Source organism: Propithecus coquereli, unplaced genomic scaffold (genome assembly GCF_000956105.1).
Source record: "Propithecus coquereli isolate 6110/MARCELLA unplaced genomic scaffold, Pcoq_1.0 Scaffold164, whole genome shotgun sequence".
NCBI lineage: Eukaryota > Metazoa > Chordata > Mammalia > Primates > Indriidae > Propithecus > Propithecus coquereli.
The window spans coordinates 2,625,591-2,643,372 of NW_012140969.1; the positions used below are offsets into that span (position 1 = coordinate 2,625,591).

The window sequence follows — 17,782 nt, forward strand, 5'->3', positions numbered from 1 at the left end:
ATACAGAAAAAATTAGCCGAGCATGGCGGCACATGCCTGTAGTCCCAGCTACTCAGGAGGCTGAGGCAGGAGGGTTGCTTGAGCCCAGGAGTCTGAGGTTGCTGTGAGCTAGGCTGATGCCACGGCACTCTAGCCAGGGCAACAGAGCCAGACTCTGTCTCAAAAAAAAGAAAAGGGAATGTTTTTATTATGGAAGCATCAACTGTAGAAGGAAAGAAACTGATTTGTGATGGTTGACCCTGGGGAGGAGGACACTGGGAACACTGAAGATCTGGTCCCCCAGGAAGACTTGCTTTGGATTGTACCCTTCTTTCTGCTTGGTTTTTACTTAAAATAGCATCCGTGGATGGGCCAGTTGGTTATGCACGGGGCTGAGAGACGGACGCACAGAGGATACAACACGCCCATGGCACTCGCTCAGCCTTGGCAACTATTCTTTTATTGAACATCAGTGAAAGATGCTTGATTCAGGAGGCAGTGTTCCCTCCCTGTCCCCCAGTCCCTGAAACTCAGCCGAGGCGAGCTGTAGCCACAGGTGTGACACTGCGACTGGGACACATGTCCATGCCTCTTTCAAACACGTGGGCATCTGTGCCACAGGGGTCCACGTGGCGCCACAGTGCTTTGCTGCCCCAAGCCGGAGAGCCTGCCCCAAGGTCCCCGCGGGGCCCACCCACCCAGCACCGGGGAGCCCCCTCTGCCTCAGGCCTCAGAGCCGGGCACTCGTGGGGGTTCAGGGCCTGGGTCGTCTCGGCAGGCTGGTCTTGAACAGGGACTTGCCCGAGGCCTCGATGTAAGTGACGCTCATCTCTTTAGGGCTCATCTCCACGTAGGCAAAGCCCCCCAGCGAGTCCTCAGCCCCATAGTGGAAGCGCAGGTAGCCGTTGGGGACCTTGCGCTGGTGCCGCTTCGAGGGGTCCATGAAGTTCCCAGCCCCGCTCAGCACATAGCCCACACCGTTCTCATCCTGCAGGTACTGAGGACAGAGGACACAGGGTCGGTGGAGCCCCCGGCCTTGAATGACGGTTGATCAGGGGCTCCGCCCATACCCTCCTTGGGTCCAGACCCAGGTCTGTCCCTGACCACAGGGCCACCTTGAGGTACATAACCCCTCCTGGCCTCGGTTTCCCAACCTGTAGGAATAGGTTAATCATATTTCACAGGTAGAACACTTAGCAACCAGTAGACAGTTTTCTGTCTTTTGGGGGACGTTGCAAAAGTCTCCGGTTAGAGAGATGGAATTTGAAGAAGAGGCCAGGCACAGTGGCTCACGCCTGTAATTCTAGCACTTTGGGAGGCCGAGGCAGGAGGATAGCTTGAGGTCAGGAGTTCGAGACCAGCCTGAGCAAGAGCAAGACCCCATCACTACTAAAAATAGAAAAATTAGCCAAGTGTGGTGGTGTGCAGCTAGCCGTAGTCCCAGCTACACAGGAGGCTGAGGCAGGAGGATCACTTGAGTCCAGGAACTCAAGGTTGCAGTGAGCTACAATGATGCCACTGCACTCTACCCGGGGCGACAGAGAGTATGGACATTCAGAAGACCACCAGAGGCCCCCAAACAGCAGGAGGACCCCAGCCTTGTGGACATTGGTTGGGATGGGGACCCCTCCCCTGCCTTCCCACCCCAGTCCCAGGGCCCTCACCTGCAGGTTGTGATCATGGCCACACAGGTAGGCAGTGACCCCGTAGGTGGCGAGCAGTGGCCGAAGTTGCTTGACCAGGCAGCGGGTGGGCCCGTGTTCGGCTATGGACCACACGGGGTAGTGGCCAGCCACCAGCACGTAGTCCTCCTTGGCCGCCGCCAGCTGTTTCTTGAGCCAGGACAGCTGCGTGCGGGCCAGATCCAGGTCTCGGGGCCTCTCAGGCTGCCGGCTGAGGAAGTCATCCGAGTTGCCACATATCGTCACCGTGTCCAGCATGAAGATGGCCACAGACACATTGGTGCGTGGGATCTTGAAGCGCAGGCGGTAAAAGGGACTGGGGAAGTTCCTGCGGAGGGGGATAGAGGTCGTGGGTGCACATCTTGGGCACGAAAGCTCCCTGGTCAGCTCAAGCCACAGGGTCGTTTTGTGGCACTGAGAGTGGGGCTGGGGAGCACGTGGAGCTGGGGGTGGCTCACCAGCGCTTGGAGATCTTGGAGTAGGCGATCTGTGCCGAGACGTTGCCCAGGTGGTCGTGGTTTCCGGCCAGCACGTACCACGGCACGTTGCGAAGAGAGCGGTCAGAGAACACGTCCTCAAAAGTCTCCTGCAGCAGACAGAAGAGGTGCCCCCCATCCCCTGGGATCAACGTCTACCCTGATGCTCTCACCAACTCAGGGGCCGGGAAGAAGGGAGCATTCCCAGTGCCCCAAGGTGCCCCATCAGCTCCCCTCTTCCCTCTCCAGAGGAAGGTCACCAGCTCAAGTGGCTTCCCCTCACTGCCCCCTCTGTCCCCACTCTGTTGGGCACAGACCTGGAACCTCTTGTCATTGGCATCCTGCACGCCAGTGAAGTAAAAGTTGTCCCCCAGGGACAGGATGAAGTCTGCTCCCAGGATCTGCACGGTCCTGGCGATCTCCTTGGCATTGGCCATTTCCCGGGCCGTGTGGAACGGGGCGTTGGGGACACCTCCCCAGTCACCCACGGCCACAAAGCGCAGGGCAGGGGCGGCACTGTCAGCCACGGGGAGTAGCAGCAAGGCTTGCAGGACGAGCAGCGCCGGCCGCGTGTCCATCTGGGAGGGGAGAGACGAGTGTTGCGTGCCCCGGGCTGTGACAAGGACAGCGAGCCCTTGAGATACCCCACCTGCTCTGCTCTCGGAGAGGGGAAGACCTTGGTGCCCTAGTTCCCAGAACACAGCTGGGCGAGCTGGCTGGGGGAATCTCTGGGTGGGCGGGTTCCACGGAGGGGCCAGGAAGGGTGGCCCTGCAGGCCCACTCCACGGTCCCTCACGCAGACCTGCCCAGCACTCACCCCGGGAACGCACAAGCCAGTCAGTGGGGACTCCAAGAGGCAAGTGGGCTCCACGGCAGAACTGGCTGCCACTGAGCCTTTATTTCCTGGCGAGGAAGCAGATCATCAGGGAGGATGATGCAGTTTCTCCAAGGACTGTCCCAGGAGCCCTCCCCTTTGGGTCATGTGAGCTGTGGACTTCCCCAGCTCTGGACACGGGATCAGGGCAGAGGTCTGGGCACACGCGTGCAGCAGCGCTGGCCCACACAGCCTCTGGGTCTACCTACCTGCAGGGCCTTGTCTGTGTTGTGGGCCTGAGATGTCCCACATGTCTACGCACGTCTGTGTGTCTTTGTGTGTGTGCGCGTGCAAGGCCGTGGCTGCTGCGTTGTGTGCCCAAGGCACCTCTCGTGTGTCCTCATTCTCTGACTACGTGTTTGTCTGCGTGCATCTGGGTGTGTCTGTTTCCTGTGTGCAGCTGAGCGCGCCTGCTTGGGTCTCTGCTCTTCTGCCTGGGAGTCCTGTGTCCCTGCAGTCCTGTGTGGCCTGTCTGTGACTCCTGCCCGAGCTCTCATGTGGCACTGGGTGGGAATCTCTGGATGGGGCTTCCCGGCTGTAATTGACTGAGTTCCCATGTGCTTGTATCTGTGTTGTGTCTTTAAGGTGAGTTGTGTGTCTTGTGTGTGATGTGTACTTGACAACATCTGAGTGTGGGACTGCCTGTGTGTCCTGGTCTTCCCTCTGCTTCCCTCCCCCACAACCCACATAAACACAAACAGCAGCAGCCTGACTTTTCCAGGAAGTCCCCTTCCTCCACCCCCAATTCCCACGCAGGAGGAACCCAGGCAGGAGGCAGCTGGTGACAAGCCATGTGACCACGCCTTTTGACCCTCACACCCTCAGTAGCCGCCAGCAGGCCCCCCACCCCCTCCATGGGACGGCAGCCTCCCAGGGGAGGGGGCCACAGCTGGCAGGGGTGGCCCCTGCACCTGCAGCCAGTCTGACCTGCTTCTCATCTCCCCGCCTGCCTCCCCTGGGCTGGGCGACGCTGCGACACGTCCCGTGCACACCCGGGACGAGTCACTCCAGTCCCTGCCAGCGCAAACGGGGGAGCCCTCATTCGACACTGAGGATAAGGGCTCAGAGAGGGGCGGTGACGCGCCGCGAGTCACACAGCGCTCGGGCTTGCTGTTTGTCCCCCCACCAAGCCCCGACAGCAGCGACAACCAGGAAGGAAGTGGGTGATGAGGGAAGGTGGGGACGCCTCCCCCGGGGACGCAGCGCCGCCGAGGGCTGGGCGGGTCTCACCTGCCGTCGGCGGGGCGGACTCCGTGGCCGGTGGCCGGAGCCCGGCTGCAGATCCACGGGCGCCGGCGAGCAGGGCGGCCCCGGCTTTAAGGGAGGCGGCCCGCCCGTCCTGCCCGCGGGCCCGGCGCCGGGCCTCCCCTCCCCGGAACCCTGCGCTACCGCCCAGCACAGCCACGCCTCCCGGGCGCAGGCTCCGGCTCTGCAAAATGGGCCGATGGACCCCAGAGGGCCGCTCAGACCCTCGGACTGGGGCTGCAGCTCCAGCCTGGGGACGACCCGATTTCATCCCCCTGTTCCCCCGAGGCCAGCAGGGAGCCACCACCTGCCTGAGACACTTAGGGGCCCCACAGCTCTGGGTGGAGCCTCAGCCATGGGCTGTGCCAGGCTCTTGTAAGATGGTCTGTCATTTTCAACCTCACTTTCCTGGTCTTTAAAATGGGTGTGATTGGGAGAAGAGTCAAATTTTCCTTGCAAAGAATTTCAAATAATAGGCCGGACGAGGTGGCTCACCCCTGTAATCCTAGCACTTATGGGAGGCCGAGGCAGGAGAATCGCTTCAGCCCAGGAATTGGAGGCTGCAATGAGCTATGAGGATGCCACTGTACTCCAGCCCGGGTAACAGAGCAAGACCCTTTCTCAAAAAACAAACAAAACCCCCACAAAAAAACTATCCAACATTTATTGAGCACCTACTGTATGCCAAATACTGAGTGACACAACGGTGAACAAGACACAAAAACCTGTCCTTTGGCCCTGTGTGGTGGCTCACACCTGTAATCCTAGCACTCTGGGAGGCAGAGGTGGGAGGATCGTTTGAGCTCAGGAGTTCGAGACCATCCTGAGCAAGAGCAAGACCCTGTCTCTACTAAAAATAGAAAAATTTGCCAGGCATGGTGGCACACACCTGTAGTCCCAGCTACTGGGGAGGCTGAGGCAGGAGGACAGCGTGAGTGCAGGAGTTGGAGGTTGCAGTGAGCTATGATGCTGCCACTGCACTCTACCCGGGGGGTCACAGAGCAAGACTCTATCTCAAAAACAAATGAACAACAAACAAAAAAATCTACCCTGCTGGGCTTGAACTGCCAAAGGAATTTATATTCTAGCTGTTAATTCCTTTCTTTTCTGGTGGTAGTAGTGGGGGTTGCTGGGGCTGTGAGGGATGGATGTCTCCCCTTCCGTTTTATACTTTATGTCCTGTTTGGATTTTCTCCTAAAAAGCCTAGTTAGTAATTTTGCCAGTAGAATAAATGTACACTTCCTCCTTAAATATCTGTAGTCAAAATGTAAACACAGCCCAGTGCGGAGGCTGAGGCAGGGGGATCGCTTGAGCCCGGGAGTTCGAGACTAGCCTGGGGAACACGGTGACAGCCCATCGTTTAAAAAAAAAAAACAGAAAAACAAAAAACCTGGTTGATCCTGCCGGTAAAAAACAAAACAATATTAACACAGGGAACAAAGTCACTGCAAATTCAGAGTGGTTACTCTTCTGGGGAGGAAGAGAGGGAAGAGGCGTTGGGGCTAGAAGATAAAGGGGGTTGGGAAGGGGGCGTTAACTATATCCCTCCTGTTTTCTTTCACAAAAAAAAAAGGAAAAATAAATATCTGAAGCAATTACGACCAAGTATTAACATTTGCTCCTTCATGTGGTGGGTAAAGGGGTGTTTTAGGGATTAGCTTCTATGTTTCCTGTACTTTGAGATCACACAAAATCATAGTATTTATTACCTTATTGTGCTATATGGTCTGCATAGAAAAGCTGGAAAGTGCTGAAATGTACAAAGAAAAAGGTTACTATAGCCAGTAAAACCCCCGCCTGGAGAAAGTATCCATTCCTTTTTCTACGCCTATGTGTGTCTTCGGAAAAATGGGATACAAGTGGTTCTATGTGATAACTTTTTAATTTGTGTTAGCACTTTTCTATATTTTTCTTAATCCAGGAAGCACAAAAGGATGTGCACAGGATTAAAATAAATAAACCAGATCTTGTGCAAGGTGTGTAATGAAAACTTGGGGATTTTTGGCTGCTGTATCTCTGGTGTCCTCCTCCAGGGCAGGGTTCTTGTTTTTAGAGACAGGGTCTCACTGGGTCGCCCGGGCTGGAGTGCAGTGGTGAGATTACAGCTGGATCACAGCTCACTGCGACCTCCAACTCCTGGGCTCAAGCGATCCTCCCTCCTCAGCCTCCTGAGTAGCTGGGACTATAGGCGCGTGCTCCTCCAGGGTTTTGAATAAACTCTTCTCTCTCCATTCACCCAAGAGAGCTTTCTCCTGCTGATTTTCTGTGGGGCGGATCAGAATTTGACTCAAAGTCTCCCGCCACCTCCACCCCTGCCTGTTTTCCCAACACCAATAGTCAATCTCAGACATTAGTCCCATGCTTGAGTTCCTCCTTTGACCATTCCTCTGGGTCCTGCCCTCCCCTCCACCGCTTACCCCACCTCTTCCCTTTCCCCCTCCCCTCTCCCCTTTCTCTCCCCAATCCTGGCTCCGCAGACCTCCTCCTCCTTCCTTGAATGTCTCAGACACACTCTGACCTCAGGACCTTGGCACTTGCTGTTTCACCTGACTGGAGGGCTCTTCCTTCCCCAAACACCACGTGCCTCCCTCCCCCATTGTGTTCAAGTTCCTTTAACACGTGTAAAATGCCCCACCCTGCCCCCAGCGTTACCTCCATCTCATCTTGCTTGAGTTTTCTTTTTCTTTTAATTTGAGACATCTCCCCATGTCGCCCAGGCTGGTCCGGACTCCTGGGCCCAAGCGATCCTCCCGACTCAGCTTCCCCATTAGCTGGGACTACAGGCGCCTTCCACTGTGTCCAGCCAGTTCTGCCCATTTTAAAATCAATGTGCTTGGATCGGGCCTGGCAGCTCACGCCTGTAATCCCAGCATTCTGGGATTTGTCCGGGCTGGTCTTAAACATCTGGCCTCACTCAAGTGATCCTCCTGCCTCAGCCTCCCAAAGTGCTGGGATTACAAGTGTGAGCCACTGCACCAGGCCCCTGACACCTTGATTCAGTTAGCTCCCTCCCCCACTCCCTGGTCTCTATTGATGTTGCATACCCCGCCCCCACCCTTCCTCCCAGGAGCACTCATCAAAGCAGATGTTAGGGGACAACCACGCATGCTCATAGAGGGTGAGTGAGGTCTCAGGGTTAAACATTTCTTCTGACATGGGTGGTTCAGTGGTAGAATTCTTGCCTGCCATGCGGGAGGCCTGCGTTCAATTCCTGGCCCATGCAAATTTTTTTTAAATAAAAATAAAATTTAAACCGAATAAATAATATTAAAAAAGAAAGAAAAAAAAAACATTACTTCTGACCAGCACAACTTGGGGCACAGTGGTGGGCACCAAGATGGGTCCCTGTGGTGTGACAAAAGCCCAAGATGGGGGGCTGGTGTGGAAGGTGTCAGGAGGTGGGGAGCAGGGACTACCTACAGCAGCCACAGAAACAAGAGTTAAGGAGGGTGACCGGTTTGGACAGGTTTGGGGATGGAGTCTGAGTCACGTTTTTACAAGATCAGTTTGGAAAAAAGCAAGCCAAGGACACATAATCTATTAAATGATGAGAAAGAAAAGTCTTTTATCTGAGGAACGTAAGGGCCTTTAAATGATCAGGCCCAGAAAGGCATTAAAAATGTAACAGCAGGGCCTGGTGCAGTGGCTCACACCTGTAAACCCAGCACTCTCGGAGGGACTCCTGCTTGAGTCCAGGAGTTCGAGGCTGCGGTGAGCTATGATGATGACACTGCACTGTAGCCTGGGTGACAGAGCCTTTGAGCTAAATAATTACTTCTGGAAGCCACTTGCTATGCAGTTCTCTAGACTACAGCCAGGTAACCATAAAATCCCACACACTCCCTGTAAATGTTAAATATTCCACAATGTATGGCCACTCCCTAGCCAACGTTATTTGTGTAAACCAGTGAGAATTCCTGACAAACAACTTTTGCAATCACCCCTGCTCCTGACTTGTCCTTTTTTTCTTTAAAAACTTGAGCTTCCCTTTGGTTCTCTGAAGCGATAATGCCTCAAGGCAACTTAAGAAGCACGTCCAGGGCACAGTCCTCCACCTTTGTACTTGAATAAACTCTTTTTACACAAGCGCCTGACCTTTCTGATTATCTTAGGTTGATAAAATCTATCTGTATCTGTATCCACACCTGTCTGTCTGTCTGTGTCACTATATCTTGGTTCCAAACTACAGGTATTCTGGTCAGTACACACCAAGAAGAAATTATGGTGCAAACAGAGACCAAATTAAAAAGTAGGAGCCAGGCGCTGTGGCCCACTCTTGTAGTCCCAGCTACTTGGGAGGCCGAGGTGGGAGGATCGCTTGAGCCCAGGAGTTGGACGGTCCAGTGAGCTAAGATTCTGCCATTGCACTCTAGCCAGGGCAGTAGACAAATCCACATCAGGTCTCTCTCTCTCTAAAAAAGTCATATCAGATATATGTTTTCCTTTTAATGAAAGAAAGAAAACAGTAGGGCTAAAGTTGAAGCCCACCCTCTCCCTTGTAATTTTAATTTTAAAAATCCCAAATGGTTTTTTTGAATCCCACTGCTGTCCCCCAAATAACTTCTCCTCCGTTGGAGGGAAAAAATGTTACCAGATTTCTCTGTCTGTTGAGGAATGGTAACTTTAGGTTGAAAAGTATACAATATATTGGGCTTAGTTTAGAAGTAGTACCAGACTGTTTGAGAGAACATTATTGTTCTCCCTTTATGTATATGTGTGCATTTAAAAAAAAAATTGGAGATGGGGTCTTGATATGTTGCCCAGGTTGGCCTTGAACTTCTAGGCTCAAGCAATCCTCCTGCCTCTGCCTCCTGAGTAGCTGGGACTACAGGTGTGTGCCACGGTGCCCAGCTATGTGTGCATTTTAGAGTTGTAATAACTACTAAGGATTTCACAAGTGTTTGCTTGGTGGAGACATTTAAAAAGAATAAAATGCGTCACGTTTATACACTTCATCTTAGCCAAAAGGCTGAGAAGTGATTGCATCACATTTATTAATGTAAAACATTTAGGTGATTTCAATCCACTAGTCTTGTAGCTGGACCCAAATATGTATCCAATGGCCTCTTAGAAAGTGATGATCCACTTTATAAAGTGTATAAGTAACGTGATAGTTAATTGTGAGTGTAACTAAAGGCTTAAGGGAAACTGTGTTTCTAAAGGTATAATTTATTTAAAATTTTTTTTTTGTTAGAGAGGATTTCACTATATTGTCCAGGCTGGTTTCCAACTCCTGGCCTCAAGCCATCCTCCCACCTCCAGGTTACAGGCCTGAGCCACCTGCTGACTACACATTTACAAAGGAACCACAAAGATGGAATTTTCTAGCCAAAGGTGAGAACACCCACGCAGTGTGGTGAGTTTGTTTGATTTGAGGTTTTTGTGGCTGGAGCAGAGTGAACAGGGGAGAAGAAGGGCGGGGATGAAGGCAGGGAGGTGAGGAGGGGGTGGGTGGCGCAAATCTGTGGGGCTTTGGGTGCTGCGGGGAAGGGGGCTTTTACTCCTGGTAAGGTGGGAGTCATGGAGGGTTCTGAACGGAGGAGGGACTGATGTGACTTATGTTTTCCATAATGTCCACCAGTTGTTGGGCTGTGGGGCGTTGGCCGCTGAGAGGGTGGGTTAAGTGTGTGAAGCTGGGTCATGGAGCCCCCTCTTTTAAAACGGGGGACGGTGCAAGGCGGGGGTCGGCTGTCTTGGCCAGGGAAGCATTGGGGTTGCCGCAGCGACTCCACCAGCCTGAGCGCCCGTTTCCGACGCTTTGACCTGTCCACTGCTGCCCCCGCGTGGCCACAGCCTGACCTGCAGATCCCGTTTCTTTCCTAATGAACAAATAAATGTTTCCTTCACCCCTCTGAGTACTGGGCGGATCCTACTATATCCAGCCAGAGACTGCCCCAGAGGAATTCCCGGGGGCAGGATGAGTGAGAAGCGCCAGGATTGAGAGGTTTGTAGGATAACGTGATGAGCCGCCGGCTTCCCTGGGAAATTGCAAACCGAGTCTGCTCTGGAAGGATTCTCAGAGGACGGGTCTTTGGGTAGCCCTACGCAGGAGCCAGGTAAAGGCTTGGTAAGCCGCTCTTGGCCTGGTTGGGGCTCTGCCTCACTCACTAGGAGCCTCACTCAATAGGGCCATTGATGGCTGCCCCTTGGGGAGCCATCAGTCAGCACCCGTGAGCTGCACGTTCCCACCGTGTGTATGAGGGTGTTGGGGAGATTGGCCCCCCCCATGCCTGCCCCAGTGCGCACGTGGGACACAGAGGAGATGGAAATATCGACTTAGTGGGGTGGTGGTGCACAGCGGGAGGGCCCGATTTCCAGTCTGGAGAATGGGAGGACGGCATGGTTGTGGAGGGTCAGGCTGGTGCTCATGATGGAAACAGAGATGTTAACTGTTGTCATTTGCAGTCAGCGATTCAGTCTGGCTAGTGTCCAGGTGGGTCAATAATCTCAAGTGGGGGAGGTGTGGTGGGGTCTGTCCCTGCTTACTGCCTGTGGGGGCCTCTTTCCTCCAACACTCGCGTGATCGACACAAGCACCTGTTACTCTCTAGAGGCAATCATGCTGCCCCCAGCCCCACGTCCTCTCCAAGTCCTACCAGTTCTAGCTACCAGTGTAGAAACATCCGTCACCAGCATCATGGCAAAGCAACTCATGGCTTCTCTGCCCTAGCCATCGCTGGGCTAGTTTGGATGGCAGGAAGGTGATCTCCACCCAAGTCCTACCTTACCCTGCCCTACTTTTCATCCCAGCCTGTGCCCACTGACCCCATGGTTACTGATCCCACTATCCACTCCAGCTCCTGCTGCCTCTGTCCTGGGTTCAGGTGAAGCATCTGGGAAGAGCAGGCTGAGAAGTTCTGGTGTGTCTCCTGCAGCAAGGCTGTCAGCAGGCACAGGAGGATGGGCAGATGGGCTGGATTGAACCATACCCAGAGCAGGAAGGAACCCTCCAAGTTCCGACTCAGCTGAGAGCTTCACAATGACCTACCTCATAGTCAAGGACACCAATGGGCACTCTGTCCACTCCCCTTGCTGAGCACCCATTCTGTCTGCTTTTTTTTTTTTTTTTGGAGATAGGGTCTCGCTCTGTCACCCAGGCTGGAGTGCAGTGGCATGATCATAGCTCACTGCAGCCTCCAACTCCTGGGCTCAAATGATCCTCCTGCTCAGCCTCCCAAGTAGCTGGGACTATAGGAGCACACCACCATGCCCAGTTGAGTTTTATATTTTTTTTGTAGAGAAGGGATCTCGCTATGATGCCCAGGTTGGCCTCAAACTCCTGGCCTCAAGTGATCCTCCTGCCTCAGCCTCCTGAGCAGCTGGGACTACAGGCATGCACCACTGTGCTTAGATTAAAATGCATTTGTTAATATTTTTAAAGCCACGTAGAAAATACCAAATAGAGTTATCAATCATAATTACAATAATACTGTCTTTTATATTTCTCCATGTAGTTACTTATGCTGGACATCTGTATGTCTTTATGTGCTCGAGTTATTGTCTCACATCCTTTCATTTCATCTCAAAGAATTTCCTTCAGCATTTCTTGCAGGACAGGTCTAGTGGTAATAATCTCCATCAACTTTTGTCTATCTGGGAATTTCTTAATATCTCACTCATTTTTTTAAGGACAGTTTTGCTGGGTATAGAATTCTCAGTTGAGAGTTCTTTTTTTTTTTCCTTTCAACATTTTAAATATATAAATCTATTACTTTCTGGTCTCTGAGATTTCTGATAAGAAATGTGGTGACAATTTCATCAAAGATCCCTTGTGTGTGATGAGTTGCTACTCTTGTGATGCTTCTAAGATCCTCTCTTTGTCTTTTGACAGTTTTACTATAATGTGTCTCACTGTGGGTCTCTGAGTTTATCCTACTTTGGTTGAGTTGAGTTTTGGGGATTTATAGATTTTTTTACATCATGACAGTAGGGGACTTTTCAGGCATTATTTGCTCAAGTAGTCTTTTTAGCCTTTCTTTCCCTATGTTCCTTCTGGGACACCCGCATCTTCTTAGTGGCACCCTACAGATCTCCTAGGCTCTCTTCACTTTCCTTCACTTGTTTTTCTTTTAGTCCTAATACTCAGTAATTTAAATGGCCTTACCTTTTTTTTTTTTTTGAGACGGAGTCTCACTCTGTCACCCTGGGTAGAGTGCAATGGTGTCATTGTAGCTCACTGCAGCCTCAAACTCCTGGGCTCAAGCGAGCCTCCTGACTCAGCCTCCTGAGTAGCTGAGACTACAGGAGCTCACCACAACGCTCGGCTAATTTTTCTATTTTTTAGTAGAGACGGGAGTCTTACCCTTGCTCAGGCTGGTCTTGAACCTCTGACCTCAAGCGATCCTCCGGATCGTCCCTCCTCATCCTCCCAGAGTGTTGGGATTACAGGCTTGAGCCACCGCACTGGCCTATGTGCTTGCATTTGAATAATCTAACCTTCAATGTCTGGCTCCCAGGATGAAAAGAAATAAATTAAGGGAAAAAATAAAAGTCATCAGCCCTTTATATCACCTGGAAGCCACATCAGATGATATAAAGGGCAACTAGTGCCTTTTATTTTCCGTTAGGAGGAAAAGGGCTTTCTAACAATGGGGGGAGCTGCAACAATAGTGGCCAGTCGCCTCCTTGCACCTCTCTGCTCAGAAGCAGCTATTAGCAAGCAGAGCACAGATTCCCAATATTTGGATGACAGGGTCCTTTTTGCCCACCCTGGCCCCCGAAAGCTGCGTTCAAGGTGCTGGTGGAACTCACGCATAGCTGCTGCTATGGAGCTGTGAGGGAAGGATGGGTAGCTTTCCATTGAACTAAGTTGAAATTGACCAAAACCAACCACAATTTATCCACCAGTCCTTTTCCTAGAAGTTGCAAAGTCTCAATAGACTCCACAGTTCCAGAATAGCTACATCCGTCAGCCAGCGCAGTTGATTTCTAAGCGGGAAGGCACCTTGTCACTGATTCCTCTTCTGCCATCTTCCATGAATCCTCCAACCTGACTTTTTTTTTTTTTTTTTTTTTTTGAGACAGAGTCTCACTCTTTTTGCCCGGGCTAGAGTGCCGTGCCTGGCATCAGCCTAGCTCACAGCAACCTCAAACTCCTGGGCTCAAGCAATCCTCCTGCCTCAGCCTCCCGAGTAGCTGGGACTACAGGCATGCGCCACCATGCCCGGCTAATTTTTTCTATATATTTTTAGTTGTCCGATTAATTTCTTTCTATTTTTAGTAGAGACGGGGTCTCGCTCTTGCTCAGGCTGGTCTCGAACTCCTGAGCTCAAACAATCCGCCCGCGTCGGCCTCCCAGCTACCTGATTTTTTATACCATACATTACTTCGGGTCTCATCCCACAGAGAGTGTCCTGTTTTCCACGTGCAGCTTTTTTTCAGGGACAGGAGGGTGTGTCCTCCTTGGCATGCCTCATCCCACATTCCTGACCCCAGGATGACATCTGGCTTGCCCAGTCTTCCCTGGCCCTGTCTGGACTCCCTTCCTGCTCCGGAGCAAGGACATGATGGCTCCATTCATTGCACAGTGAGTCTGGAATTCCCTGCACACCCTTGTGACCCCGTGTCCAAGAGGAAGAAGAAGGAAGACCCCACTGGGTGCAGGAAGACGACAGAGCCCCTTCTGGGGAGCCAGGAGGAGCGAGTTCTGCTTAAATGCAAGTACCCCTGCGGCGGGATGTGGGGAGGAAGCCGGGACTGAGGGGCAGGGGCTAGAACCTGTCAACCCAGCTCCACACAGCTTGGTTTCGGATCGCTTCTCACGTCACTCAGGCCTTGGGGGCGGGGCCTGACGCACTATCCAATCAGGGGAGTTGGGCGGGGCCCTGAGAACTGTCTAATCAGACGCGCCCCCGGAGAGGAGGGCGGGGCCTGGCGCCACCCCACCGAGCCTTTGTTTCTTGCGCCCGCCCCCCTCAGGCTCCCGTCTCCGTTTCCCCGGGAGGCCCCGGTGTCTCTGCTGCAGTCTCTGTGGCGCCGTGACCTGCACCGGTCGCGGGAGCCGCAGGGAGGACGCCGGGACACCCCGGGAGCCGGGAAATGGTGAGTGTACGGGTCCGGGCGTCCCCAGGCGGGGAGGAGGGGCGATTGGAACCGGCTGGAACCGGCTGTGGCGGGACCCGGGCCTCCCCACGGTCCGCCCCGGAGTCTGCGGACCCGAGTCGCCGCTGGCGCAGCTCGCCCCTCGATCCCTCCGGCCAGGGGGGTGGGGCTGGGCCGGCAGCCGGGCCCCCGGGTGTCCTGTCCTGTCCCTGCGCGGCGACCTCGGCCCTGGCGCCCTGTCTGGGAGGCTCCGCGGCCGCAGCCCCGCGTGTCCCCAGATTGTGCGGTGACGGCGGGAGGGTCATCGGGCGAGGGTCGCGACTAGGTATGCGGAGGTCGTGCATGGGCAGGGATGAGGTCTCTGGGGTTCCCAGTCTCTCCTTTCTGCTTTTAAAAATTAAACTGAGGCAGTGTTAAAAATGAAAGAGTTTATTTGAGCAAACAGCGATTCACGAAGGAGAAACACCCAGTCATGGTTTGGGGGCCCAGTGGAGGGGCTCGAAGGAAAGGCTTCAAGGGGCATGCGGAAGCAAACCCAGTTCCATACTTCATTGCTTACTGTGATGTAGTCGGCTTCGTCGGTCTAGCCTGGTGGAAATTTTTTGATTGTGTAGTCAAAAGGGTTCATTGGAGGTTGTGGTTTGTTAAGCCTAAATTTCGTTTCTTTATAAATAGGTAATTTATTAGAATTTCATTTGAGTTCGATTTTGGTTTCTTTCAATCGGAAACCACGGCCACTTCATGAGATTACCTCCCAATTAATTATTTTTAACACTCTCCCAGGGAGACTAGTTTTCCCCTGCGTCAAATCCTCAACCCAGTTCCACCAGCCGAACTCTTCTAGGGCTTGCAGTAAAATCCTAAATTTCCATCTCCTTCCCTTCATTCCCAGATGCCAACTTCCCCTCTCCGATTCACAACATTATCAACGATTTGTCTTTTAGTGTCTATTTCTAACAGACACAGTATTTTCATTGTTTTATCATGTTTTTTCAAGAAGCAATGGATGGCTTTGGAAAATATTTGTTTTCTGTTTCTGAGCATTTCACATGACAGGGAAGCAGAGAATAACCACCTGCCACTTTGCTTTAATAAAATCTTTGTGCCTCTTCTCTTTTTATCTTTCCTAGGCACAAACAGCTTATGGGAATGTCTTTGGGTTGAGGTTCCCCTTTGGAAACTTCACGGGGTGATGTGTCCTCAGCCCACACTCTGTCTTTTCCTAGTCCTGGGTTTCAGAACTGTCTGGGCTGACACCAGGTGCCCACAGCTGCTCTGTCTCTTGGAGGGTTTAGTGAATGTCAGCCCCTGGGTCACTCCTCCCAGAGGATGGCCTGAGAGTGGGGCCTCTCAGGGGAGCAACTGGTTGTCCTGGAGTGGCAGGAGTCTCCTGGCATACCCTTCATCTATACAGCCAGCTCCATGGGGCACTCAGCTTCCATGCCTTGGGGACACATTGGTGGCCGGTCAAATGGATGGTGGTATTGAGGGGAAAGGCATATGATTCTTGTCCTCTGGAGTCTCTCACACTAGTGAAGGGAGAAAAACCATCCCAAAGGACAGGAAAACCCACCCAACTGAGGCAGTGCAAGAACCTGAAAAGCGAAATGTATTTGCACACGGAGGAGCACCACGCAGGATTTCTTAGCAGGGTGGTCAGTGGGCCCCCAGTGAGCAGGATGGGGGTGAGAGGATTTCCCCCATAATGGGATGAGTTGATCTGACACTTGATTCAGACATATCTCTGTTCCTAGTCAGCACTAACCCCTTTCTCAGTTTGTCCCCTGGGAAAGATTTGCTCACTTCTTGCAGTTTTCAGATTTTTCTTTTTAAATAGCTATCAATATGCTTTATCAGTAGAGCTTGAAAGATAAAATTTTCAAAAGAGGTGGATTTCAGAAAAAATTTAAATATCGAGTTTTAGATTACGTTTGTTAAAAATTCCTATTTACCTTTTTTCTTCCCCAGAGCATGTGTAGTAAGTTTCTCATGTCTATTCTTTTTTGGTGGGGTAATTTCAGTGGAATTCCAGGGCTTAGTCTTAGGAATGCTACCAAGGAAGAGAAATAGGGTAAAACTCTCTTCTATTATGGCTGCAGAAAAATGAATACATTCCCACAAATTAAATGTGGTAGATAAATTGGTGAGTTACAAAGATTCACCAAAACATCCGTTCCTCTGCTGAGTTTAATGCTAAATTATCTGGGTTGGGACTTGGCAACTCCTAGAACTGTTCACATATAATTGTTTACCCTATGATTTGTTATAATGGAAATAATTAAATGACATGTTTAGTGTCTGAAAAGGATAGATACTTTTGCTTTTTCTGTTGAGGTATGAAATGTAAATACCTTATCATTTCCTTCCCTGGTGTAAACATAAAAACTGAATTTGAGTGATTTTGCTGGATTCTGTAAACACTGGGTATTTTCTGCCATAAAAGTAAGTGAGTAGCTTTGACTGGGAACAGAAGCCTGAGGCCAGTGACTGCAAGTTCAGGCCAATCCTGAGCCTGGGAAGGGCAGTCATTGCAGGCCCAGTTGGTTCTTCCAGGGGAGTCTCCCTGCTGGTGTCTCAGCTGCTCACAGTGACCTTGGGAGGAGCCCTTTATACTGAGAGAAGCTCAGAGCTCTGGAAAGCTGGGGACCCACACAGGCAGATGGGGTTGGGGGGGATGCCCTGTCTGAGGTTGTAATTGTTATTATCCTGGTGCTGTTTCTTAGACATTGTCAAATGAAACACATCTGGATTTAGGTAAAGAATGAATTCGTAATGAAGGAATACTGCAAAAGCCTGAAAGCACCAAGTATAAGATCTGCAGGCATCGCAAAGGTTAGGCAGAAGAGGGTTTTCTTTGATAGGGAGAAGTGAACAAGATTAGAAAGAAAGTGGGGGGGAGAGGGCAGGATGGAGGGTACAAAATCAGATCCTAGGTCAGAGACTGTTTTACCCTGAGGTCAGCCTGTTCTTCAGAGGGGTCATGACAGGGGGGTGTTGCCTGCTGATCCCCAAGCTTGAGAATATGTGTCATCTTCTGAATGTGAGTTCCCTTGTGAACTGTGGGCGAAAACGGCTTCTTTTCTGAGCTGTTTCTCTTTTGATTCCTTTATAGAATCTTGCTGCCATATAATCTTGGTTTGCCTAAGCATTCAAGAATTTTATTCCATGATTTCGGTGTCATATTTTTACTGTCTTCGTTGAAAATCTAAGTGGATTGAGTGATAAGGTCTGAATAAGCAAAGATAGTTCTGTAAATAAAATAATTTGTTCTATGCTTCATTTAATTAATAAGAATATACACCCAGGGACCTACCACCCAGGTGAATAAATAGGCCTTGGGCAATCTCGTGTGTCCTGATGTCACCTCCTTTCTGTACCCACAGATGACCAGATCGTCATTTTTTTGGCTTAGCTTTATGGTTTTACCATCTATGTATCATGAAATTGAGTTTTGTTTGGTGTTTTCTTTTTTGAATTTTTTTTTT

At 51.4% G+C, this 17,782-nt stretch overlaps 2 protein-coding genes across 2 annotated transcripts in view; one reads left to right on the forward strand and one right to left on the reverse strand.

The window, feature by feature from the left end:
- Positions 1–418: 418 nt before the first annotated feature.
- Positions 419–3,011, reverse strand: ACP5 (acid phosphatase 5, tartrate resistant). Its single transcript, XM_012641328.1, has 5 exons — positions 2,955–3,011; positions 2,455–2,715; positions 2,120–2,247; positions 1,644–1,989; positions 419–976 (listed from the first exon to the last, which is right to left on the reverse strand). Exons 2-5 carry the CDS (start codon positions 2,713–2,715, stop codon positions 734–736), a joined length of 978 nt encoding a protein of 325 aa, XP_012496782.1. The 5' UTR covers positions 2,955–3,011; the 3' UTR covers positions 419–733.
- Positions 3,012–14,147: 11,136 nt separating this feature from the next.
- ZNF627 (zinc finger protein 627) overlaps positions 14,148–17,782 on the forward strand; it is an 11,854-nt gene continuing 8,219 nt past the window's right edge. Inside the window, exon 1 of the mRNA XM_012641246.1 lies at positions 14,148–14,297. Within this exon, the coding sequence (XP_012496700.1) occupies positions 14,295–14,297 (3 nt within the window). The 5' untranslated portion in view covers positions 14,148–14,294. The remainder of the gene's footprint in view (positions 14,298–17,782) is intronic.

Coding starts and splice junctions, on each gene's coding strand:
- ACP5 (XM_012641328.1), bottom strand. CDS start 2,715: ATGGACACGCGGCCGGCGCTGCTCGTCCTGCAAGCCTTGCTGCTACTC. Junction 2,248..2,454: donor CCAATGACAAGAGGTTCCAG/GTCTGTGCCCAA, acceptor TGTCTGCTGCAG/GAGACTTTTGAGGACGTGTT. Junction 977..1,643: donor GCCATGATCACAACCTGCAG/GTGAGGGCCCTG, acceptor CTCTGTCCTCAG/TACCTGCAGGATGAGAACGG.